Source organism: Tyto alba, unplaced genomic scaffold, assembly GCF_018691265.1.
Source record: "Tyto alba isolate M040663 unplaced genomic scaffold, T.alba_DEE_v4.0 Super-Scaffold_22, whole genome shotgun sequence".
NCBI classification, from domain to species: domain Eukaryota; kingdom Metazoa; phylum Chordata; class Aves; order Strigiformes; family Tytonidae; genus Tyto; species Tyto alba.
In genome coordinates, this window is record NW_024881296.1 from 10,505,145 (window position 1) to 10,525,191 (window position 20,047).

A 20,047-nucleotide genomic window follows, 5' to 3' on the forward strand; every position below is an offset into this window, starting at 1 on the left:
TAACTTCAATTAACAAAGTTAAGCAGCCTAAGCCATTTAGAGTCCCACTACAGATAACGGAAAAGGAAGGTTTTGCTCTCCTAAAATCTATTGTCCTCTCCTAAAATTGGGTGCTAAGGACAGATTTTGAGTCTAGCCTGGTGATCTATCTGTTAAACAGCTAAAGTTTGATGAAATTAAGTCAATCGTAAGAGGCTTCCCAAAAACCTAATATTTTTTTTAATGTGCTTCTACACTGGTATTCCAAGTTGCTTCAAGAGAAGATGGCAGGGAGTTGGAGGAGAGAGAACTGAAGCAGAGAAAAATTTGTATTCTTGTAGAGTTTGAATTCATTGCCTCATAAAAAGTTTTCTGTTTTAAGGTACTTTGAAGTGTCTGTGTTACTGTTATTGTCTGTTAATAATTTTGATATAAATGGGAGTGAAGATTTTTCACCAGTAAGAAATAGATCTTTTCTTTTTCTTACACAGTCTGTAGATCCATATGCTGATAAAATGACACCTTCAGTCTTGGTATTAAAATACCAAATCTCTCAAGGTAATTGTTAACAAAATAATATAGCAGCATTCTCAGGTTTGGTCAATCCAAATTATCTGTACAGTCCACCTTTACAGAAACAGCTGTTGTTTTAAGCAAATTAAATCTTTACTTTTGCCTACTCAAACAGCTGTGCATTCACAAATTCTAGCCGTTTCTTAAGTTATCACTGAAAGGGTTAATTGCTGCAGCTATGCAGCATGCAGACTCCTAAACCTAAACCAGATGTAAACTAAAGCCAGGCTTTCAGTCAATCTGTGAGTCATATTTTACTGTCCTTAAAACTCCAAACAAGGAGCTGTCTATGGAAGTCCTTGAAGACTCAGCAGTTCTTAGTGTAAGTCTTTACAATTCCAAAAAAAATAAATAAAAGAAAATTAAGAGCTCTTTCTGTACTTGTGGCAGAGTTCATCAGAGTTTGTCTTTTGATGAGGCCAGTGTTGTTTCCTTTAGGTAAAGTCTAAGCTTTCTTTTAAAGTCACAGGTTGCAGTTGTAAGGAATCCAGAAGGCACTGAGGAAGTTGTGAAAACAGTGGTTATGCTGTTATATACTTTTCAGGAAAGTAGGACACCGGCACATCTCCTGTGGGAGTCTGAGTACTCAGAACCTCTGAAAATAATTTCAAAACTTCTGTAAAGACTTAAAAACTAATAGTCTATCAAATCTCAGTGCAACTTGTGCTATCAAGTACCTTAAGCAGTCTTGAAAATCCACCTAAATTCTCTATGACTTTTATTGATAAGTGCATGGTTTCAGAAGTGATTAATGAAAACAGCCTAGTGTCCTGTTAATTACTCATTCAAGATAATTCACAGTTCCTTTTGCTTTCTTACTGGTTTGTTTTGGTTTTTTGTTTTTTGTTTTTTTTTTTTTTTTTTTTTTGGTGGGTTGTGTTTTTGTTGGTGATGGTGGTTTTGGGGGTTGTTTCTTTTGATTTTTGTTTTTATGTTTTGAGGGTGCTTGAAAGAAAAATCATGCTGCCTATTATTATCCTGACCAAAGACAATACATTAAGCCTGAGGAAGAGTTGATCATCTGCTCACATTTTGTTCAAAGAGACATATTTTAGGAAAAAGATTTGTGCTTCCAGGGGCTAAAACTTAGTATCCAACAGAAACAGATGAAAAGCATGCATTGAAAAGATGTTTTGAATCTTGAAAACATTTTGTTTCTGATTTTTTAAAAAATAAAGCAACTATTTTTGATAGTGAGACTGGGTACGTTTTAGATTACTTACCAGAATCACTTACTGAAAGTGTTAGTACAATGCACAGAATATTTTGTGACTCATCTATACACAAAAGGGAAAGAAGTCTTTTAATCAATATTGGCTGTTGTGAAACTTTATATAGTTTTAGTATATTGTCCTTAAATTTGAAAAAAATAGGATGTGCAAGCTAACACAGTAGCTTGAAAAATGTCAATGGACTTTATTTTAACATAAAAACAGAGAATGAGATGAGATTCTTGAGGTACTGGATACAGTTGGAATTGCAATTTTTTAAATTCTCTAAACCGGTTTTAAACATAGAACATTACATAAATTTACAAATCAGGAGCATTTGAGAGATCTATGTATGTATGAGAAAAAAAGCTACCAGTTTGCCCAAAATTTAGAAGGTCCTCCCACAAGAATCCATTTGTATTGCTTCTCTGGAAAATCACATAGAGTTCTCTGCAGCATATGATGTTAGTGAGGAGATGAAATTAGATGGACCGTGAGTCTTTTCCATTGCTAAGATACTGCTTATATGTTAAAACTGATTTAGAGGACTGGAGAAGAGGTGTGTCTGCCCATGCCAACTTCTGCTTAGGATTTGAGATCTTTGGAAGGTATAAGATCAGTGCGTGAGGACTGGGTATTTGGGACTACAAGGAAATGAAACCTTCGCCTGGCTGAAAAGCAATGTGAAAGAGTTTTTATCTTTCTTTATTCCTGTTTGAGCTATTCCATGTTATGGGATAAGCTATCTAGTGCTTGGCTTTTGTGACCGCCTACATGGCTCTCATTTGTGGTGCCTTGAATACCTTTCATTTATTTCATTACAACAGCAACAAAAAAAAGAGTAATATCTGCCTAAAGTAAACTGAGCTTCGGAATACACTAGCTTTGTTTTCAAGATTCCCAACATGAGAGAATAACTGAACCTGTAAGAATAGGGATGATAATAAAACAAGTTTTGAGTCCGTTATCAAAGCAGAGACAAGCTTTTGTTTCAGACAAAACTTTTACAAAGTCGTCACGGCAGCTCCCCTTTGCCAATGTATTCCTTTGATATCTGGGATGTTTAGCTGGGCTGCTTCACGGAGAAAAATGTGTTTGAGTGTGAAACTGAGGGGAAAAAAAATCAAACATAGAAGACTTGGTATTCTCACATAATGTTGGTTTTTTTTTTTTTTTTTTTTGCATGTTTCACCTCCACAGTGCTCAGAAGTTATTAAAAACTCTTCTGACACAAACATTTATTCAGTATCTTATTCCTTCACTTGGGCAGAAATATTGGTAGCTGTCTAGTGTTTTGGGCTCCTTTCATATCATCAGTACTTTCATTTCTTCAGTTACAGTGAGGAATAACAACATCTCATCCAAATAGTGGGGTTTTATACTCTGGTGACAAATTACAGAACATGATAAATGAGTGCTATATCAAACAGGTTGTGCAGGGAGATCAAAAGTCTGGTATTGGTGCTCTGAAGAACTGGGAGACTTAGGAAGAGCTTACAGGCCTGTTAGATATATACTGAAGAAAGCATCCAATGAACTAGCTGGTTTTAAGCATCATAATACTGATATTAGTATGGTAATAATGACAGAATTTGTACTATCTTTAAAGGTTGGATGGTAAACATGATATCTTACTATCTATAAGGCAAGAAAAAAGGATTTTCTCCCGTGTTTTCTTTTCGATTGTAAAGGACTTGGACATTGTTTGCAATTCCGGAATAAGGTCAAAAACGGACCTGAACTGTTATTCTGAACATTGCTGATTTTGGTCTTTTAACAGGAGGAGGTGGGTAACAAACAAAAAGAACTTCACCAAAACCTGGAGAAACAAAGCTATCATTAACTGTACTCTCTTTCCCCCACCTCACATATACGCACAAACAAATCAACCATGGAAGAGCTTCCAGTATCTGAATGGTTAAAGAACAGACATGTAATTTTGACAATATTACATGTTTTTCTTTTCCCATATTGAGTTGAATATATAGGGTAGTATATCCCTGCGTTTCCTTATAGAATTTGAAAAGGGATTGCTTTGGGCTATTGGCATGGGTATAGGCTAAGATTTTCGGTGGGTATATATCTTCATAAGATCCATACTTCTCTCAAATCAGCTGAGAAATCAGGAGTTTATTGTAAGCTGCAGACATTAATTCAAGAGAGTATAACGTACTTCTGTGAAGAATATGTAGTCCATGTTCTGGGAAAAGGTATGGAATTTCAGTGATATTATATGTTACAGTAGGTTCTAGAGCATCTTTCATTTCTGCCACTACTTTTTGAATAGGAAAAAAAATAATAGAAATTCTATATGTCACCATCAGAGTGTCTTTCTCTGCAGTACACAGCTTCTCTATTTTTTTGTCTATCATACACTGTAAGAAAATTCATGATCATTTGTGTCCCCTCCTGTATTTCAGATGTATTGACTAACATTTGTTTCAAAATTACAGGCTTGTCCATTTTGGCGGGGGTTTAGGTTTGATTTTGGTTTTGTCTTTATTTTAAATATTGCTTCATAAGCAAGGTTACCTGTTTAATGAAATATATTCATGTTGATTTTTTCCCCCCTAAAAGTCTGCTGGTATTTATTTGTATTTTGCTCTAAGCTTAAAAAATTCTTTTAAAAATTGAAGTAGTTATTGTTACCCTGGCTTTACTCTACTTGTGTGGAGTTACCGATTATTTGAGTCAGTCTGCTTTTCTGCATTGTATGTATTTTAAAAATTGGTATCTCTCATTGTCTTTGGTATATTCACAACTATGAGAAAAAATTATTAACCAGTGTCTATGAGATCTAAAGCTGCATTCTCCAAAGATTTGCACAGACACAGCAGACCAGATGGGTAGTACAGTAAAGGTAAATCAATTTATACAACTAGCAGAATACAAAGAGTGATGTGACTACCATCATATGTATTTACCTGCTTGACACTTTAGCTTGAATGACCAGATGCAGAGCTGTAGTGTGTTGGCTGACCAGCATTTGCCAAAATTAATGAACCTTTGGGTCTTTGTCTTTAATTATGTTATGTTTGATTGCTCTATAATGCTCTTTTGGATATGTCATTAATTTCTTGCTGTAAACTACAGACTGGTATTATTTATGAAGATTATAAATTTGTGCTTGCTGAAGTAAAAACAATATGACAACTGGTATTTTGTTTCCGCCCATACTCCCCCGAGACCCTTTCAAATATTACAGAACCACATTTTTAGAGTGTATAATCATGATACATGTAAGGCTACTACCTGTTGTTTCCAGTCTTCAAATTAGACTACAGTTTGCATCTGTCGATATTTGGATTAATGCAATTCTAAACATCATTTGTATTTAAAAGAGATAATTATGATAGTACATTCTGCCACTTCAAAATCTTTTTTTAAAATGTATAACCAGTCCTCTGTATTTAAAGACATATCAATAATCCTGTTTTGCTGAAAGAAACCCTGGAGAATAAACAAGGAAAATACATTTTTTGAATGTGTGCACTTTTACTAGAAATTTTGAGGCAGAATCAAGCATGATTCATTTCTGTTGAATGATGAGAACTTACCACAGCCTAAAGAGATTTCCCCTATAATAGAAATCAGAGCTTAACATTCTCCTGAAGTAGTAGTGTAACGTCTTTTGTTCCCCTAAATTAGCTTGGATAGTTGGTGGAAGCACAGTGGTACCACATCACCAATGAATATTCTGTGTCAGGGCTGCTTCACACTCTGGTTTCTCTGTCCTGGTCTGCAGTGCAGTAAGAACCAAGCTGTGCTTCTCCAAGGTCTCTTGTAGAGTTCAAGACATGATAACTATACTCCTATAATCTTTCACTTTGATAATTTGTCACTATTACTTTTGGGCAATGCGAGACACTTTATTATGTGTGTGGTTTCATCAAATATAAAGCCCTCATCTGGCTTTACTCACTCAGTTAAGATCCTTCCAATTATTTGGTGCAGGTTTTGAATCTGAACTTTGTTTTGATTCAGGCACTGTCACCTGGGGCCAGGTATATCAACACAGCCTGGAATCTGAGTTTGTAATTTTGCTTCCATACATTTCGGCCCCTTAGATTTGTCTTTCTCCTTCAAAACAATTGAATACCTTTCTTAATTTTTGCTACCACTCGTTTAAACTAAAGCACTCGCCACAAATTATCTGTATATTTTGGTCAAAAACATTTGACTGGGAACATAACTGTCCCTGAATATATTACCAGTGTTTGTACTTGAAGCAGTGTGTCTGAGGTACATGTTCCAGCAGTTTTACTGGTTATGCATTCACTGGTTATGTCTTTTATTACTGTATACAGTTCCATACTATGATGTGTCATCCTAAACTAATCTCTTACTTCAATTTCAGTATGTGAGACAGAAGCAGCAAAAGTTTATCAGCTATCACTAGAAGAGCACCTCCAGCCTTTCAAAGACAGCATGGAGCAATTCATTAGTCAAGGTAAATAATGAAACGTCACTTAACCTTTTCATGACATTTCAAAGGAAAGTTATGGGAACAATGTTTATACATTGTGGGAAAGGAACTGTTTATTTTGGCATCATAGAAAGATGTGGATTAGTTTAATCAGATGCCACACAGTTCTAAAAGATTTGCAAAATGATTCTGTTGTACTGTAGGTGACTCACTCTCTTTTGCATGACAGCAAAGACAAATGCTATTGGCTTGAGTGTGTGATCTTCTGATAAGTTCAGCATTCCAGTAGAAAACAATTTTACAGCCTTTGTTCCTTGAAAAATTATTGAAGCTGGATCTCTTTCATTAACTTCTTTCCAAAGAGATATTTATTTTGTATGTGCCAAAAACATGGAGTAAGCATAGCAAAAGTAGTTAGAAGTTTTCCAGATATAAGGCAAATCCATGTAAAATACTTGGATGTGATTAGTGGAAAACACTGCAAGAGAAAATGTATTAGAAATATTCATGATGAACTGGCATCCTGAGTGATAGAAGGAAAACACATTAAAAATTAATAGACTTGTGCTTTCAATGCCTTCCTAGACCTTTCTTTTGCAAGACTGTAGTAGGCATGGATAACTTTAATTTTTGACTAGTGGTATGTATATCAGAGCATCTCTTGAAATACTACTCTGAAAGAGTATACTCTGCATTGACCAGTTCACTTTTTGATACAAGTTAGAATTCCGTGCATCAGGGTGACAATGGCCTGAGGAGTACACCATTGTAATTTTAACTTTCGTGACCATTTTGCTGCTCCTTCTGCTTGGATATTGCATTTTATAACAGAAGACGGACCTGTTATCTCCTGAACAGGAAAGTTATGTGAAAAGTCAGTTTCTAGTGCTGATTCAATGGAGCTGTCAGTAATTTGTTGGCCTAGAGCTGTGCTAATGAGCTGTCATATATAGAAGTTATTATTAACTGAATATGCATTATGCTTGAGAGGCCAGTCAGATACGCATTTATCTCTTCTTGGTTAGAATATCCAAGATGACCATCTATCAGAACATTGTAAGACGTGGAGTACATATGTTCTGGTATATACTGATCCATACTATAGGACTCTCAATTACAGTGAATAAATTGAGCAAAACCACCATTTTGAACAATCAAATGTGAACTGATGTTTTCTAACACAAATGTCTGTTAGCCAAACCTGGCAAACGAGATGTTGTCTCCAGCAATAGTAGGTATAAACTGCTTTAAAACTGGATTCTGATTATGTACATGACATATAAATGTTACATTAGTGGCATGATAAACATGTAGCAAGTGTTTTACATTAGGTATATATTATTATTTATATAGAGAGATAGGGAACAATCAAATCACAAGTTGGTTTGAAAGAGATCACTAATGGTATACTGTAAATTATGCCATATGTTTGCACATTAACCTTAATAACAGAGTAGGAAATCAGACATGAGGATTATATTTCATCAGACATATATCTGTTAAATTTCTTTCACTTCTTTTAGAAACCATACTTTTAGAAGTATCTGACTCTATACTTTAGCTTACTTAATGATTTCTGACTATGACTTCCAAAGCCTAATTATGTATAAGCTATATAGTAATCTGTTCTGGTTTTGCAAGGATATGCAATTTCCTTTCTTGATTATGTGTCTGTATTTTAGGAAAGTGAGGGGGAAAAAAAAAAAAGAAAAGGAAAGAAAATGCATCTCATCGATTAAGAACTTTGCTGTGTTCTCATGTTAACGGTGAATATTGTCAAGTGGTTGACAAAAGGAGAAACACATAATGCCAGTAAAAATGTCATTGTTGCATTTTAATGAAAGTAGTTAGAAATGTGTTTTGTGAACACAATGGACTGTGACTAAACAGTTTCTGCATTTATTTAAAACTATAAGGCACATTTTGCAGAATTCTGTCCCAATGTAAGAAAGACAAAGGTTAATATATAGGAAAAAAGAATCCCTCATTAAGTTCCAAAAATAAAGCAATTTTAAATACCTTTCATTATGAAATCCTTTGTTTTTACTTCATGGGATTGAATTCAGACTTGAAAGAGGCCATGTTTAAAGCAGGATTTCTCTTTCCTGTTCAGTGTTTGACAGGCTTTTGATCTAGATATTTTTTCTAAGGGCTTTTGTTGTTTATGTAGACATAATCGATGAGTCTTTTCAGCTAGACTGCACACATGATCATTTAGAAAAACAGAGGGACAATTCTTGGCACCTTTTGGGGATTTGTGTTTATATAATATATGCTCTGGGCAAAGAAAAATCAAGCTTTAAGTTTTTATCTTTTCAAGTCCCAGTTTCTCTAAAGTCAGAAAAAGTTTTAACTTATAATTCAGATGAAAAGCATTTTTCATAGGGTTGAATAATTTGGCATGTTTATATGATGCCTTTTCAGAGTAGATAACTTGTGTGCATAATGGGACCCAGAAGTTCAAAGTAGCTAGTTATTTACAGCATATTCACTTATACTTGTTGCTAGCAGCTAAAATGGAAAATGGTTTTCCCATAGGCAAGAAAACTTGGACATCAAATTAAATATCCTTTGCAAGGGGTTAGAAAGGCACTGCTTTATAAGAATAGTTACTGTCTGGCACAGTTATATAACATTAAGTTTACTGTAACTAGTCTAGCTGATTGTTACTATTGATTAATTAATAAAATATTTTTTTTAATGTTAACACTTTTATTAGATTCATCAGAGACAAAAACAGGTTGTATATTAATAGCTTACTTGTAAAGATTATTCCATTTGAAAGATAAAGAGGGTGAAGAGACAAGAATGTGTTCAGAGTCGTAACATTTTAGATGAAAATCGTAGTGGTATATATGATTGAAGCTGTTGAGCATTTTCCTTGCCAGCCTAGTCAGTGGGCTAAATAATCAGCAGATTCATTAAAATATGCAAATTAGCAAGAGAATACCAGTTCTTTTTCTGATGGACTTCAGGGTCATTCTTAAAATGATCATTCTGCTTAACAGAAGATCAAACTACCCGTCCTATCATCTCTACACTGGCTTAGTGGATATTTGCAAGCATGCTTTATCCTATGCATTTGATTTCTCAGGGTCTGTGTGCCTCAAAACCTCCAAGGCAACCCTCTCTGTTCTCCCATGGTTTTTGTCCGGTTTTTGGGTCCACATACTGCAAACCATCAATCACAAAGTATATAATGTGGTTCTTTTGTTTTCTCAAATGTTAATTTTTATTTTTTTCTGAAATTCCCCATAGCCACAGGGTTTAAAAGGGGGGGGGGGGGGGGGGGGGGGGGAGAACAAAAAACAAGCCAAAAAGCTACTTAGAAAAAGGAGATTAGAGAAAAATTGTCAGAAAATACAGGACTTTTAAAAATTATATTGTTTGATATTGTTTTGTTTTTTATGTATTTTTAGCCACTTCTTTAAGGATTTCCAATATTTTGAGTAATATAAAATATAAGTGTGGAATTTAGTGGAACAGTGGTCCTTCTCCAATTAAAAGTTACACAGACCAAACTGTAGGAATTGTAAAAGTACTGTTTGCATCTCCCCAATATAGGGCATATATTCACTGAAGTTTTCTGTCCTTGAGTTACTCCCCACAAGTTATCACAATCTGAGTAAGAAAGATTGCAAAGGAAAACGCTATTTGGAAACCTTGTCTCCTTTGTTCTGTGTGTAGTTGTGGATAGATAGGGAAACAAAAACATCAGAGATCACATCCACCAGTTTAGAAAGTTTCAGGAATCAGTTTTTTTCCTGGAGGAAATATGTCTGACACACAGGATGGTGGGGAAATACTGAGGGTGCTAATCATCATGCAATTTGTAGAGGAATTTCATTAGCAGTTAGTAATCCTTTAACCTTGTCCCCACTTGATAGGAGAGCCAGCTGATGTTGAAAGAATTATGTGTGCATGAACCACAAATGAGTCTTGGTCCCCAGGTTATAACTGTGGTTACCTCTGCAGTGAAAAGCAATCTTTGGGTGTTTGCTGTTGGGACTCCAGCTAGGCTGTGCATTCTTGTTAGCCTGATAAGGCAGGAAATGTGTGATAGGAGGCAGCAACCATCACTCCCTTGGAAAATTGTCTGGTTTGGGAACTGGGAAGAGGCAATATGTTGGAATCATAGCTTTTCCACTAAGATTCTATAAATTGTGCAAATGTCACAGACTTCAAATCTGAGCAAGTCATCCAACACCACGTTCAGAAGCCAAACCAATATAATTAGTTTTAGACTTTAGAAAAATCATTATGGTGTAGGAAATTTAAGCACTAGAATGCACTGTCTGTAGAAGTAAAAACATAATTTTCTGCTGTTTAGCTAGTTCATCTAAAAACATCAGGAATAACTCCAGTATGATTATAAGTTTGGGAGTACAAGGTAACCATTCAACCTGTGGCTCTTTCTAGTCTTATTTTGCAAAATTCTGCAGTTCTGCTCTTGTTAGTGAATGCCAGCCCCAGGTTTCATTCTGCAACAATACATACTCTTCTTCAGACCCCAATTCTAGCCACATCCTTGTGATCTTGCAGAATAAAGATGCTAAAATTGTCCTCTTGGATGAGTTGTCTGTAACCATTCCCCTCTTTTGCCAGGAAGAGCATTCAGGAATCCAGTTTCTAAGCCGTTAGTAAATGAATGTATAAATCACAAAGTGTGTTGTATTTATCACTGTAGCTGCAACCAGATAGTTGGCCGTGACTTGTTCTTTTAGGTCAAGCAGCAAAAGGCTGTGCATCATCAAATGATGGATTGTGAATGAGACTAAAACATCAGACTGAATCTTGGATGGCTGGGTTCAGTTCCTGGCTCCAGAAGTACTGTACAGGATTGCGAAATGAATGCTGGTCGGGTAATCTTAATTCTGGCGCTTTCTTACCCAGAATGATTGATTTTGCAGATTCCATTTTCTTTAAGTGTTGCTTTTATAATTTGATTAATGCAAGGGAGAACATAACACTACTTTGTAATTTTTCTAAAAATAATTTGAGAAAATATGACTAAAACACCATTAGGAAACTATACAAATAAATGGTTTTGGTTTTCTTTTTTTTAAACATGCACAGAACATTAAGGGGAGACATTCACTTTAAATATTATTATTATCAAAATATACTCATTACCAAGATTTAAAGAAACCAAATATCTTTCATTTTAGAAGAAAATATTGGAGGGGTACGAAGACCAAGCAACATAGTCACTGGAACAAAAGAGGCATGAATTCACACCTAAACAATTTAATTCCATGAATGTTTACATTTTTATGTTAGTATTCTTTTTGTTGGATTATCGAAAGACCTTTTAAAACCTGTTCTTTGAGTGCTGAAAGTATTTTTTAAATCTCACACTGACATCTTAATGCTAATAAATAGTTTAACGTCAGTATTGTATAAACTTGTCTCTACCTCAGATGTCAGCACCTCCACTGGTGTGTATTATTACATAATAATACTAATTCAGATTGTGTTGTATTTGCAGCACTAAACAGGCTTCACTGAATTAGCCTCACCTTGCCTCAAAGTCCATCAAAGGACAAACCTCTAGGCTGGGCCTGGCAGCTATTTGTGCCTTTAGCACAGGACCTCATTTAATTGTTTTTGTAGGCATCAATACAAATGACTGTAGACAGCACAGGTGTGGTAGAGCAAAAGAGTTATTTTGGCATCACTTGGGAACAGATCAATGCATGAGTGTCACAACAGCATGATACAAGTTATCTACCCCAAAATATTTTTAATAAATGCAGCAGATCACTGAAATTATCAAAAACCTGTGGACAGTTGGGGGGGATAGGTGAGGGTAAGGGAAATTAATTCACATTTTAAATCTCTTCTCCAATAAAATCCAAAATGTGTTCAAATAACATTGATTTTTTACCACATAGTTCTTGGGATGCAGAAGGAAAAATAAGGTGACATTAAAGCTTAAGTAAGAGTACTTAGGTCCTTCATTAGGCTTAATCACTATGGCATGACATGTTGAATCTGGGTCCCACTTCTCCCTCCGTTCATCTGACAGCAGATGTCATCTTTAAAGGGTGGCAAATAACCTGTCTTCTTACCAGACTGCTGCCTGAGGTGGATTAAAAGAGGACACAAATAGCAAAATGTGGAGAGAGTTCACATCCTGAAACGCAGCATGTATGAGGGGTAGATAGGACTTGTGCTAAGTTTTTTTTTGTTGTTATTATTAATTAATATAGTTATTAATTTGAAAAGTCTGTCTCTTTTTAGAGAGTCTGTTGTTGTTAAGTTTACATTTTTTTAACTTTCCACAAAGATTCGGTGCTCATGTATTCACTGAGAGTTTAAGTTGTGGCTCCATAGATCATGGTCATAATCTATGGGGCTAGCACCTAATTTGAGTTGTTCCTGTTGTGTGACACTGTAAAGTCATTGTGAAGTGCAATTGGTTGGAATCAATTTAAATGTTTGTGTGTTTAACTTATCATAGGCGTTGAAATAACTAGAACAACATAATTGGGAAATCACCTAGCAGATTAGATGCTCTGTCCTCAGTTATCTTCAAGAAACTGCAGTCTGAATGGAGTATTTAAATATTCTTTTTCACATATGTATGAAAATCTTAGAAAACGAGGGAGAGGGAGTGAGCATTCTTCATGATTGTAACTTTCTATGAATTTGTCATAGGAAATACAGAAGGATGTAAGACTTGCTAGGATTTCTAGGAGAAATCCTGCTTTCTTCTCTTGCAAATCTTTCTTAGTGTGCAGATACCCTATAATAAACCATCCAAATGTAGTTGGATCTTTGTTCAGTGTAAATAATAATTCTCAAAACTGTAGCAACATAGCTCTAATGACTCATTGAAAAGGCATTGTATCTGTCAAAAAGAAAAAAAAAAAAAAAAACAAAAACAACAAAAAAAACCCAAACTGGCTCCACTTGAAAGTTACTGGAAAGCACATTCATAGCTAGTTATAAACAAATACTAGTTAACACTTTAAATAGAAAGACAGGAAAAAAGCAAAAAGATTTAGTATATAGACAAGCAGATGAAAGGATTCTTGTTGCCTTCCATCTGAGATTACTCAGATGCATTCCTGTATTCAATTACCTGAGAAGATGTGATATTCCCTTAAGAGAGATCAGGAGATCAGAAGGGATGGCAGTTTCGTGCATCTTCTTACTCATAGCCCTTTGAAACTGGTTCAGCAGAAATAGCTTAAATTGCAACAGGGTTTGGGGCCAGACGGTGACTACAGACAGTAATCACTGGATCAAGATCATACCACAAACCAACAACAAAATGTTCTGGTGGAACAAAAGCTCTGAGAGGATGTTTGAATGCTGTTTGAGTAGGCCTACAAGGTCCACTTGGAGTAATTTCTGCATCAGAACCAAAGGGTCAACTTGTTTTGTGACTACGCTTATCTAGCACATTTGCACATAAAGGACACTGATAATCCTTATTAACTGTTAGCTTTGAGCCTATTTTTCTCATTAAATTCCTGGTATTGCATATTCAATTTTAAGCTTAAGTTTTAATGTTTTTGGTTGGTTGGTTGTTTTTTTTTTTTGTTTTGGCTTGTTTTTTTTTTTTTTACAAAGCCACTAAGAACAAGCCCCTGTCATCATTTAAAAATTAATGACCATCTGACTTTTCTTTACAGTCTTCCCCAAAACCCACTTCCTTTTTGATAGTTTCCATCTAAAATGACTACTTAGTTCTTCCCAGTGCCACTCATGCCCCCAGCCACATCAGTCTTAATAAATAAAACACACAAACAGAACAAGGAACAAGCAGCAAAAAAAATCCAAAAATTGAGGCAAAACACATTCAGAAGGGGGGAAAAAAGGAAGTTTTTCTCAAGAGCTTTCTACTGATCCTGGTGTCTTTGCTATTTTGCTTTGGTATTTCAAGGTATTTCAAAACACAAAGTTGAATAGTATACTGATTGCCAAATCAAATAGCTGCAAGTATTATTTTGGTGTTTTCTGGGGACATTTAAAAGTACATGCACTACCAAGGAGACTCGAGAAATTCTCTCGGAAGCTCTGGCAGAGGTTTTATGAACTTGAACCTTAGACCCTAATAATACCAGTGTAACTACATGCCCTAGCTTGTGGTGGTTGTTTGTGCAGTATTTTTTCTTCTCTATCTTCACTTTTCTGTCCTACTCACACGCATGAGATACCTACGTACCTCAGGTCCTCAGATCTTAGTGGAGCTGAGTCAGCAGTGACCGATGAACTGCCTGATGTTCCATACACTTTTTAAGAAAGCCTATCCCTCATTTTTGTTTTTAGTTTTGTTTTGTTGGGATCTTTTTGGAGTTTGTGGCTCTGACAGAGGTGATTATTTGGTATATTTTCAAAGTCCCAGCTACTATTCACTCAGCACCACTGTTGGAAAAAATATGTCCTCTTTAAAGATCCAGGTAAATCTGCAGCAACAATTTATAAAAGTGTTTGAATTAGTGTGATTTTTTTTCAGTTAAAAAGGATTTCTAAAAATTCCTCTGCTTTTCAATAATATGTAGATAGCACAGGGGTAGAATAGTCCCAGTTTGAAACAGTTGTTGTAAGTGTTTGACCTCCCAGTTAGTTTTAGGTCAAATATTTCCTAAGATTTTTAAATCCTCTGGAAGAGATGTTAGAGTGAAATGTCACACTTTCAAACAAGAAATTATAACAACTGATAGTAGAGACAGCAGACATTATATGCAATGCTTTTCTGTATGGAAAATAGTCTGTACATACAGAAAATAGATATATTCATGTAAATAACATTTTAAAAAATCAGATTTAATGCAGAGGGTATAGTGGTTATTTTGGAAGAGACTAATGTAGAAAGGATATTGGACTGAAAATGAAAAGGTGCTTGGCAAAGTTCTCACTTCGTTGAGTCACTTGATTCCTGAACTGAAGTGGCTTGATGCAGAAATTTTAGCATAATAGGTCCAAAATGTCACTTACCATTGCGGTCAGAGGGGACAATTTGTGGCCAAAACATGCCTTTTATGTCCCTACCTTTGAACTCCTCTTCATTTAATTTAATCTTCTAGGCTTCTTGCAGAAGTTTATATGTAATCTTTGCAGGACTCTAAGACAATTGCAAGAGTAAACACGTGGAACAGTGGCATATATCATTCTGAAATGTGGCTACATGCTGATAATGTCAGAGCTTTTGAGATTTAAGTTAATTAGAGTTAATTTGTGAGGCCTTGTTGGAAAGCTCATTTTGAATTGCATGAAATAAAGTTTTATGCCCCAATTATAAAACATCAAGCAGTAAATTTAAGCAAATAGAAAAAGTGATGATAGAAATTAGAACATCTGATGTGAGTAAATTTTGAAGAAAAACATATACCCTGTAGTTAAAAGAATTGATTGAAGAGTCTTGGATATAGTACAGTCCTCATGCTTGGTAAGGAATGACGTAGGGAGGAAGGAATGTACTTGAATTTTGACCAAATATATGAAGAATTTAAGAAGTATAGACCTTGCTCTAAAAGGAGACCATCTTTAAATAATCTGAAGGTAACTTAATGGAAAAAGCAGGCAAACAGTTGAACATCATCCAATGAGAAGGCATTAAAAAAGATGCTTTCAAAAGAAAAAGTGAAAAGATAATGAATTCAGTATATGTTGTAAATAGTAGATAAGGCAGCTTTGTTCCATGAGAGGTCACTTTCACTCTAAAATGTTCTTTTTTTGATATGGCAATGTTTTTTCAGTATGACCTGAGGTTATTTTTCAACTATATCCTTTAAAGTAGATTTTACAGAATATATATGCCTTCAGGATTATGAGAGCTGCATATAAAGCCCTACAATATATTGAGTGTATGCAGGCAGAGATATAAAACTAAGTTTTACCTCTGGTTACTGATGCATTACATGAAATATAGGGCTAGCATTTCGTCGTATGATACAGTCTTTAATAGTTTTGGAACACTATATTTGGAAATGGTTTGGTAAATTAGTGTCAAGGATCAAGAAAACTACTCTTAGCAGGGGGGTGGTGGAAAAGATGATGAGTCAATAAAATATGGAATACTTTCATCTGGGAAAGATAGCTGACCCAAGAGTAGGACCTCCTACATCTGTCAGAAAAGCCTGCAAGCAGTCGCTGCTATGGTCAGCTGACAGATTCCAAGTATATATGACTACGGAATGACTACAGGACTTCTTTTAATGTTTTTCAAAGAAAATCAATAAGAATTTCTAAAATAATCTTATTTCTTGAGGATGGAGAGAAATTTTAGTGACAGAATGGAGTGCTCAGTTGTGCTCAACTGCCATGGTATCCCTGGAAATAACCTATTTTCCTGTATCAGCCATTGTCATGGTAGGATCACTGTGGAGCAGGTAGGGATTTTTCTCCTTTTTACTTCTCATGTTGGAGGAGTTCTCTTTTGTGAAAGGAAATACACTTTTCTCTCAAGACTGTTCTCCTAGGGTGGACACCTTGCAGCTGGTACTTAGCATTTAATTGATATATGCTGCCAAGAAGGAAGAATGCCAAACTGGTACCTTTTAGGCACTCTCTTTAGTTGTGATGAACTGCTTTGGAGGAAGAAGTGATGGTAAAGATGCATTATATTGACAGAAATGGCAGTCTAATGCACTCTGGGACACTTCAACTGAATCTGTTATAACTGATTTTTTTTTTCCTTCCCCTACTCAAACAGGAAAAACGAGTTGAAAGCAGTTTACCAATAGGGTGATTAATACAGAGCAAAATAACAGTAACCACTAATATTAGGTGATCATATTAGTGGCCAGTTCCAGAAGTTGTAGGAATCTCCAGATGCTTCAACATCTAATAGTTATTCTATTGTATCTAGGTGATAGTAAGACTTCTGTGGTTTTGATAACAGGAGGCTTTCTTTCCTTGCTGGTTAAATCTCCATGCATATCTACGACTAGCCATTGCCCACAGCCTTCAGGTGTTTACTGTATACTAGTGCAAAAGCAGTCATCTGAGTATTTTCTCTGGACAGGGACATATCCCTGAGTGTACATACTGTATTTTCTTCACTTTCACTGGTGCCACCTGTTGTCTTGTGGAAGCAGAATTTTTCTCATACTGTACTTTAACTTTTTGTGTTTAGAAAAACGAGAAAGCAAATGGATTGCAAGTCAGATTTACACTTGAATAATATCCTTTTGATAATATGCAAAAGGCTTAGAAGTGTCATCGCATATTTGGAAGAGACTACGAGGGAGTTCTCTTTTAGGAAAAATTCTTTCCTTGCAAGACTGTTTAATGCCAAGAGGTGAACTGATGCAGGATGAAATCTCTGTGTTTACAGTAGCTGCCTTATGAATATGTACTTAGTACTTTTTTAAAAAATGCTATTACATGCACCTGAATCATTCAAAGATTCTCAAGATTCTTTTCACTGAGTACTAACCATTCTCTATGAAATGATGAAAAGTACAGAACCTGAAGTTTAGGGTTTTCTTTCTTCCTCTCTGGACTATAGGAACTTTCCTTTTTAATTGAAACAAAACTTGCTCTAGGATGAGAACATTCTGACATGCTTTGATAAGCCTAGTATAATATGTTGTGCTTGCACTCTTTCAAAAATTAAATTGTGGAATATTTGCACTATTGGTGTTGAGTAAATAGTTGTTTGTAAGCATGTGTGGAACAGTTGAAATAAGGAAGAAAAAAATCCCAAACTAGACAGCTCAGATGATGTTATAACCCATCAGTCCTAGAAATTATAAAAAGAATTAGATTCTATAAATATGATGTATGTACTAAAAGACTGTCCAAAGCTGGAACATGCTAGACTCCATTTCCAATCATTGTTTAACTGACAGGAGTCCCAATTACCTTTTTCAGTAATAGAATTATTTATTTTAAAAGTTGTATCCAGAGATACTTAGTGAAAATGCTAATGCAGATTTAGATATTGGATCTCCATCCAAGGAGTTTGTGTTCAGTTTCTTCTCTCTTACACCATATGGTTATAGAAGTCATACCTTGACTTTCAGGATTGAAGTATGAAGAGAAAAAAAAACATTCATGAAATTCTGTCAAAGCTGCCAGGTTTCACCTGGTTTCATATCCAAAGCAAGTCAAGGCTTTCAAGAAAAACTCTAAGTCAGCCCAGATTCACTCAACACTGGGCCCAAGTTCACTCAAAAAGGTTGTGAGTGCTCACAAACCTTTTGAAGAATCTGGGCCGAGTTTCAAGTCAGTATTGAAACCTGTAATCAGGCAGGCTTCACGTTCTCTTGAGTTTCCTTGAGAACGTTTACCCAACTCTCCCTCAAGTTTTCTGTGGTTTGCTTGGATTTTTTTCACTTTCAGCAAAACAATGCTGGAGCCCGAGTCTTCAACTGATGATTTCTAAATACAATGTTTGCTGCGGCAAACATCCAGGCACTGTTCACCCTACTCAGCAGACTACATTACTACTAATAAAATCTTTTTCAGCATCAGACATAGCTCTGATCCTTGCTCTGACTGGGGAAAGAATAGGGCAACTCCATTTGTGTGTCCTTGCTACAGATTTCACATGTCTACTGTAGTATTAGTGTATGTTTGTAAAGTGCTGTTGATTGAAACTCTGTAACAGAAAAACAGTGATTATCACTGTTCCATAATAATTTATTTGCCTTTCTCATTTTTGCCAAATTTAAAATCAGGATTTCCTTTTTCAAAGGCGGTGTGACTACAATATAGGAATAATTTTAATGAATTACTTTTGTAGAGCTGTGTAGGGAAAGTGGAATGAAAAATAGCTGAAAGGTTCATTCTTCTTTTTCAGATTTCTATATGAATTCTGAACCCACTGACTCCTGAGAAGCCTAAAATTCTCCTTGCAAATTAGGATGCCAGTAGTCCAGCAGACTGAAAAAGAGAATCAAGTTCCAAACTAAAAAGTTGTTGGCTAAAGTGTGCAGATCTTAAATGAGATTTAAGTTGTGCTACCCGAATGACTATGAGTATAAATCTCACCTAAGCACACGTGCATAGAGCAGTTTGTGCTATCGCTTTGCACATTGGTGATGCCCAAGTTAATATGCGTGTTCTTATAGATTTTGTATATCGGAATATCCATCTAAGTTAAGTGAAATGGGTACAGAATTAAATATGAGAGAAGACATGGAAAATAGATCATTTGTCCACCAATGTGTGGCAATGCCAATTTAATATTTTTAATTTCCTTCACGTGATCACCAAATTTCCTTCATAAAAAAACAGTCATGTTTTCAGTATGGGCCCACTATGGCTCTAGTACTTCACTAACTGATGTGTGTGCAAGGAGAAGGAAGAGAGTTTTTATTTGTAACTATCAAGTAGCTTTTAGAAAAGCTATAAGGCTGAGTCCTTCATGCTCTTCACTCAGGTTTTCCTCCTCTCGGTAGACCAGTTCACATATTTGCTAAGTTTTCAGAATCATTCTTTAAGATCTGTTTTTAAGTCACTTTCATTACTTGGTTGTTGTTTATATTATTGCAAGATTGTTTTTTTTAATTTTCAGAACGTGCTTCATTTTTTTTTGTTGTGGTTGTGGTTTTTGTTTGGTTGTTTTTTTAATAGGGATGTCAAAATGCATGTAGTTTATGCGTGGTTTGTTTTTTTTTTTTTTTTGTTTGTTTTTTTTTCTTTCAGAATTGTTGTACGTGAATATATCCTCAGGTAGTTTCTATACCTTTTCTACATGACATATTTACAATTAACATTATCCTGAAACATCTTAATCTTTCACCTTGTAGCTAATTCTTTGACTGTATTTTTACAGCTAAAATAGACCAAGAAAATGAAGAGAAGTCACTGACAGAAGCACATAAAAGGTAAGAAAAAACAATGCAGTAAAATCTTTTTTTAAAAACTCTGTTTTGGTAGAAGTTGTTCTATTGAT

The 20,047-nt window shown here is 35.3% G+C and overlaps 1 protein-coding gene across 1 annotated transcript in view; it reads left to right on the forward strand.

Moving 5' to 3' along the window:
* Positions 1–20,047, forward strand: part of FMN2 (formin 2) — a 178,105-nt gene that overhangs the window by 125,420 nt on the left and 32,638 nt on the right. The window contains exons 17-18 of the mRNA XM_033009292.2: positions 6,121–6,213; positions 19,928–19,979. Of these exons, the coding sequence (XP_032865183.2) occupies positions 6,121–6,213; positions 19,928–19,979 (145 nt within the window). The remainder of the gene's footprint in view (positions 1–6,120; positions 6,214–19,927; positions 19,980–20,047) is intronic.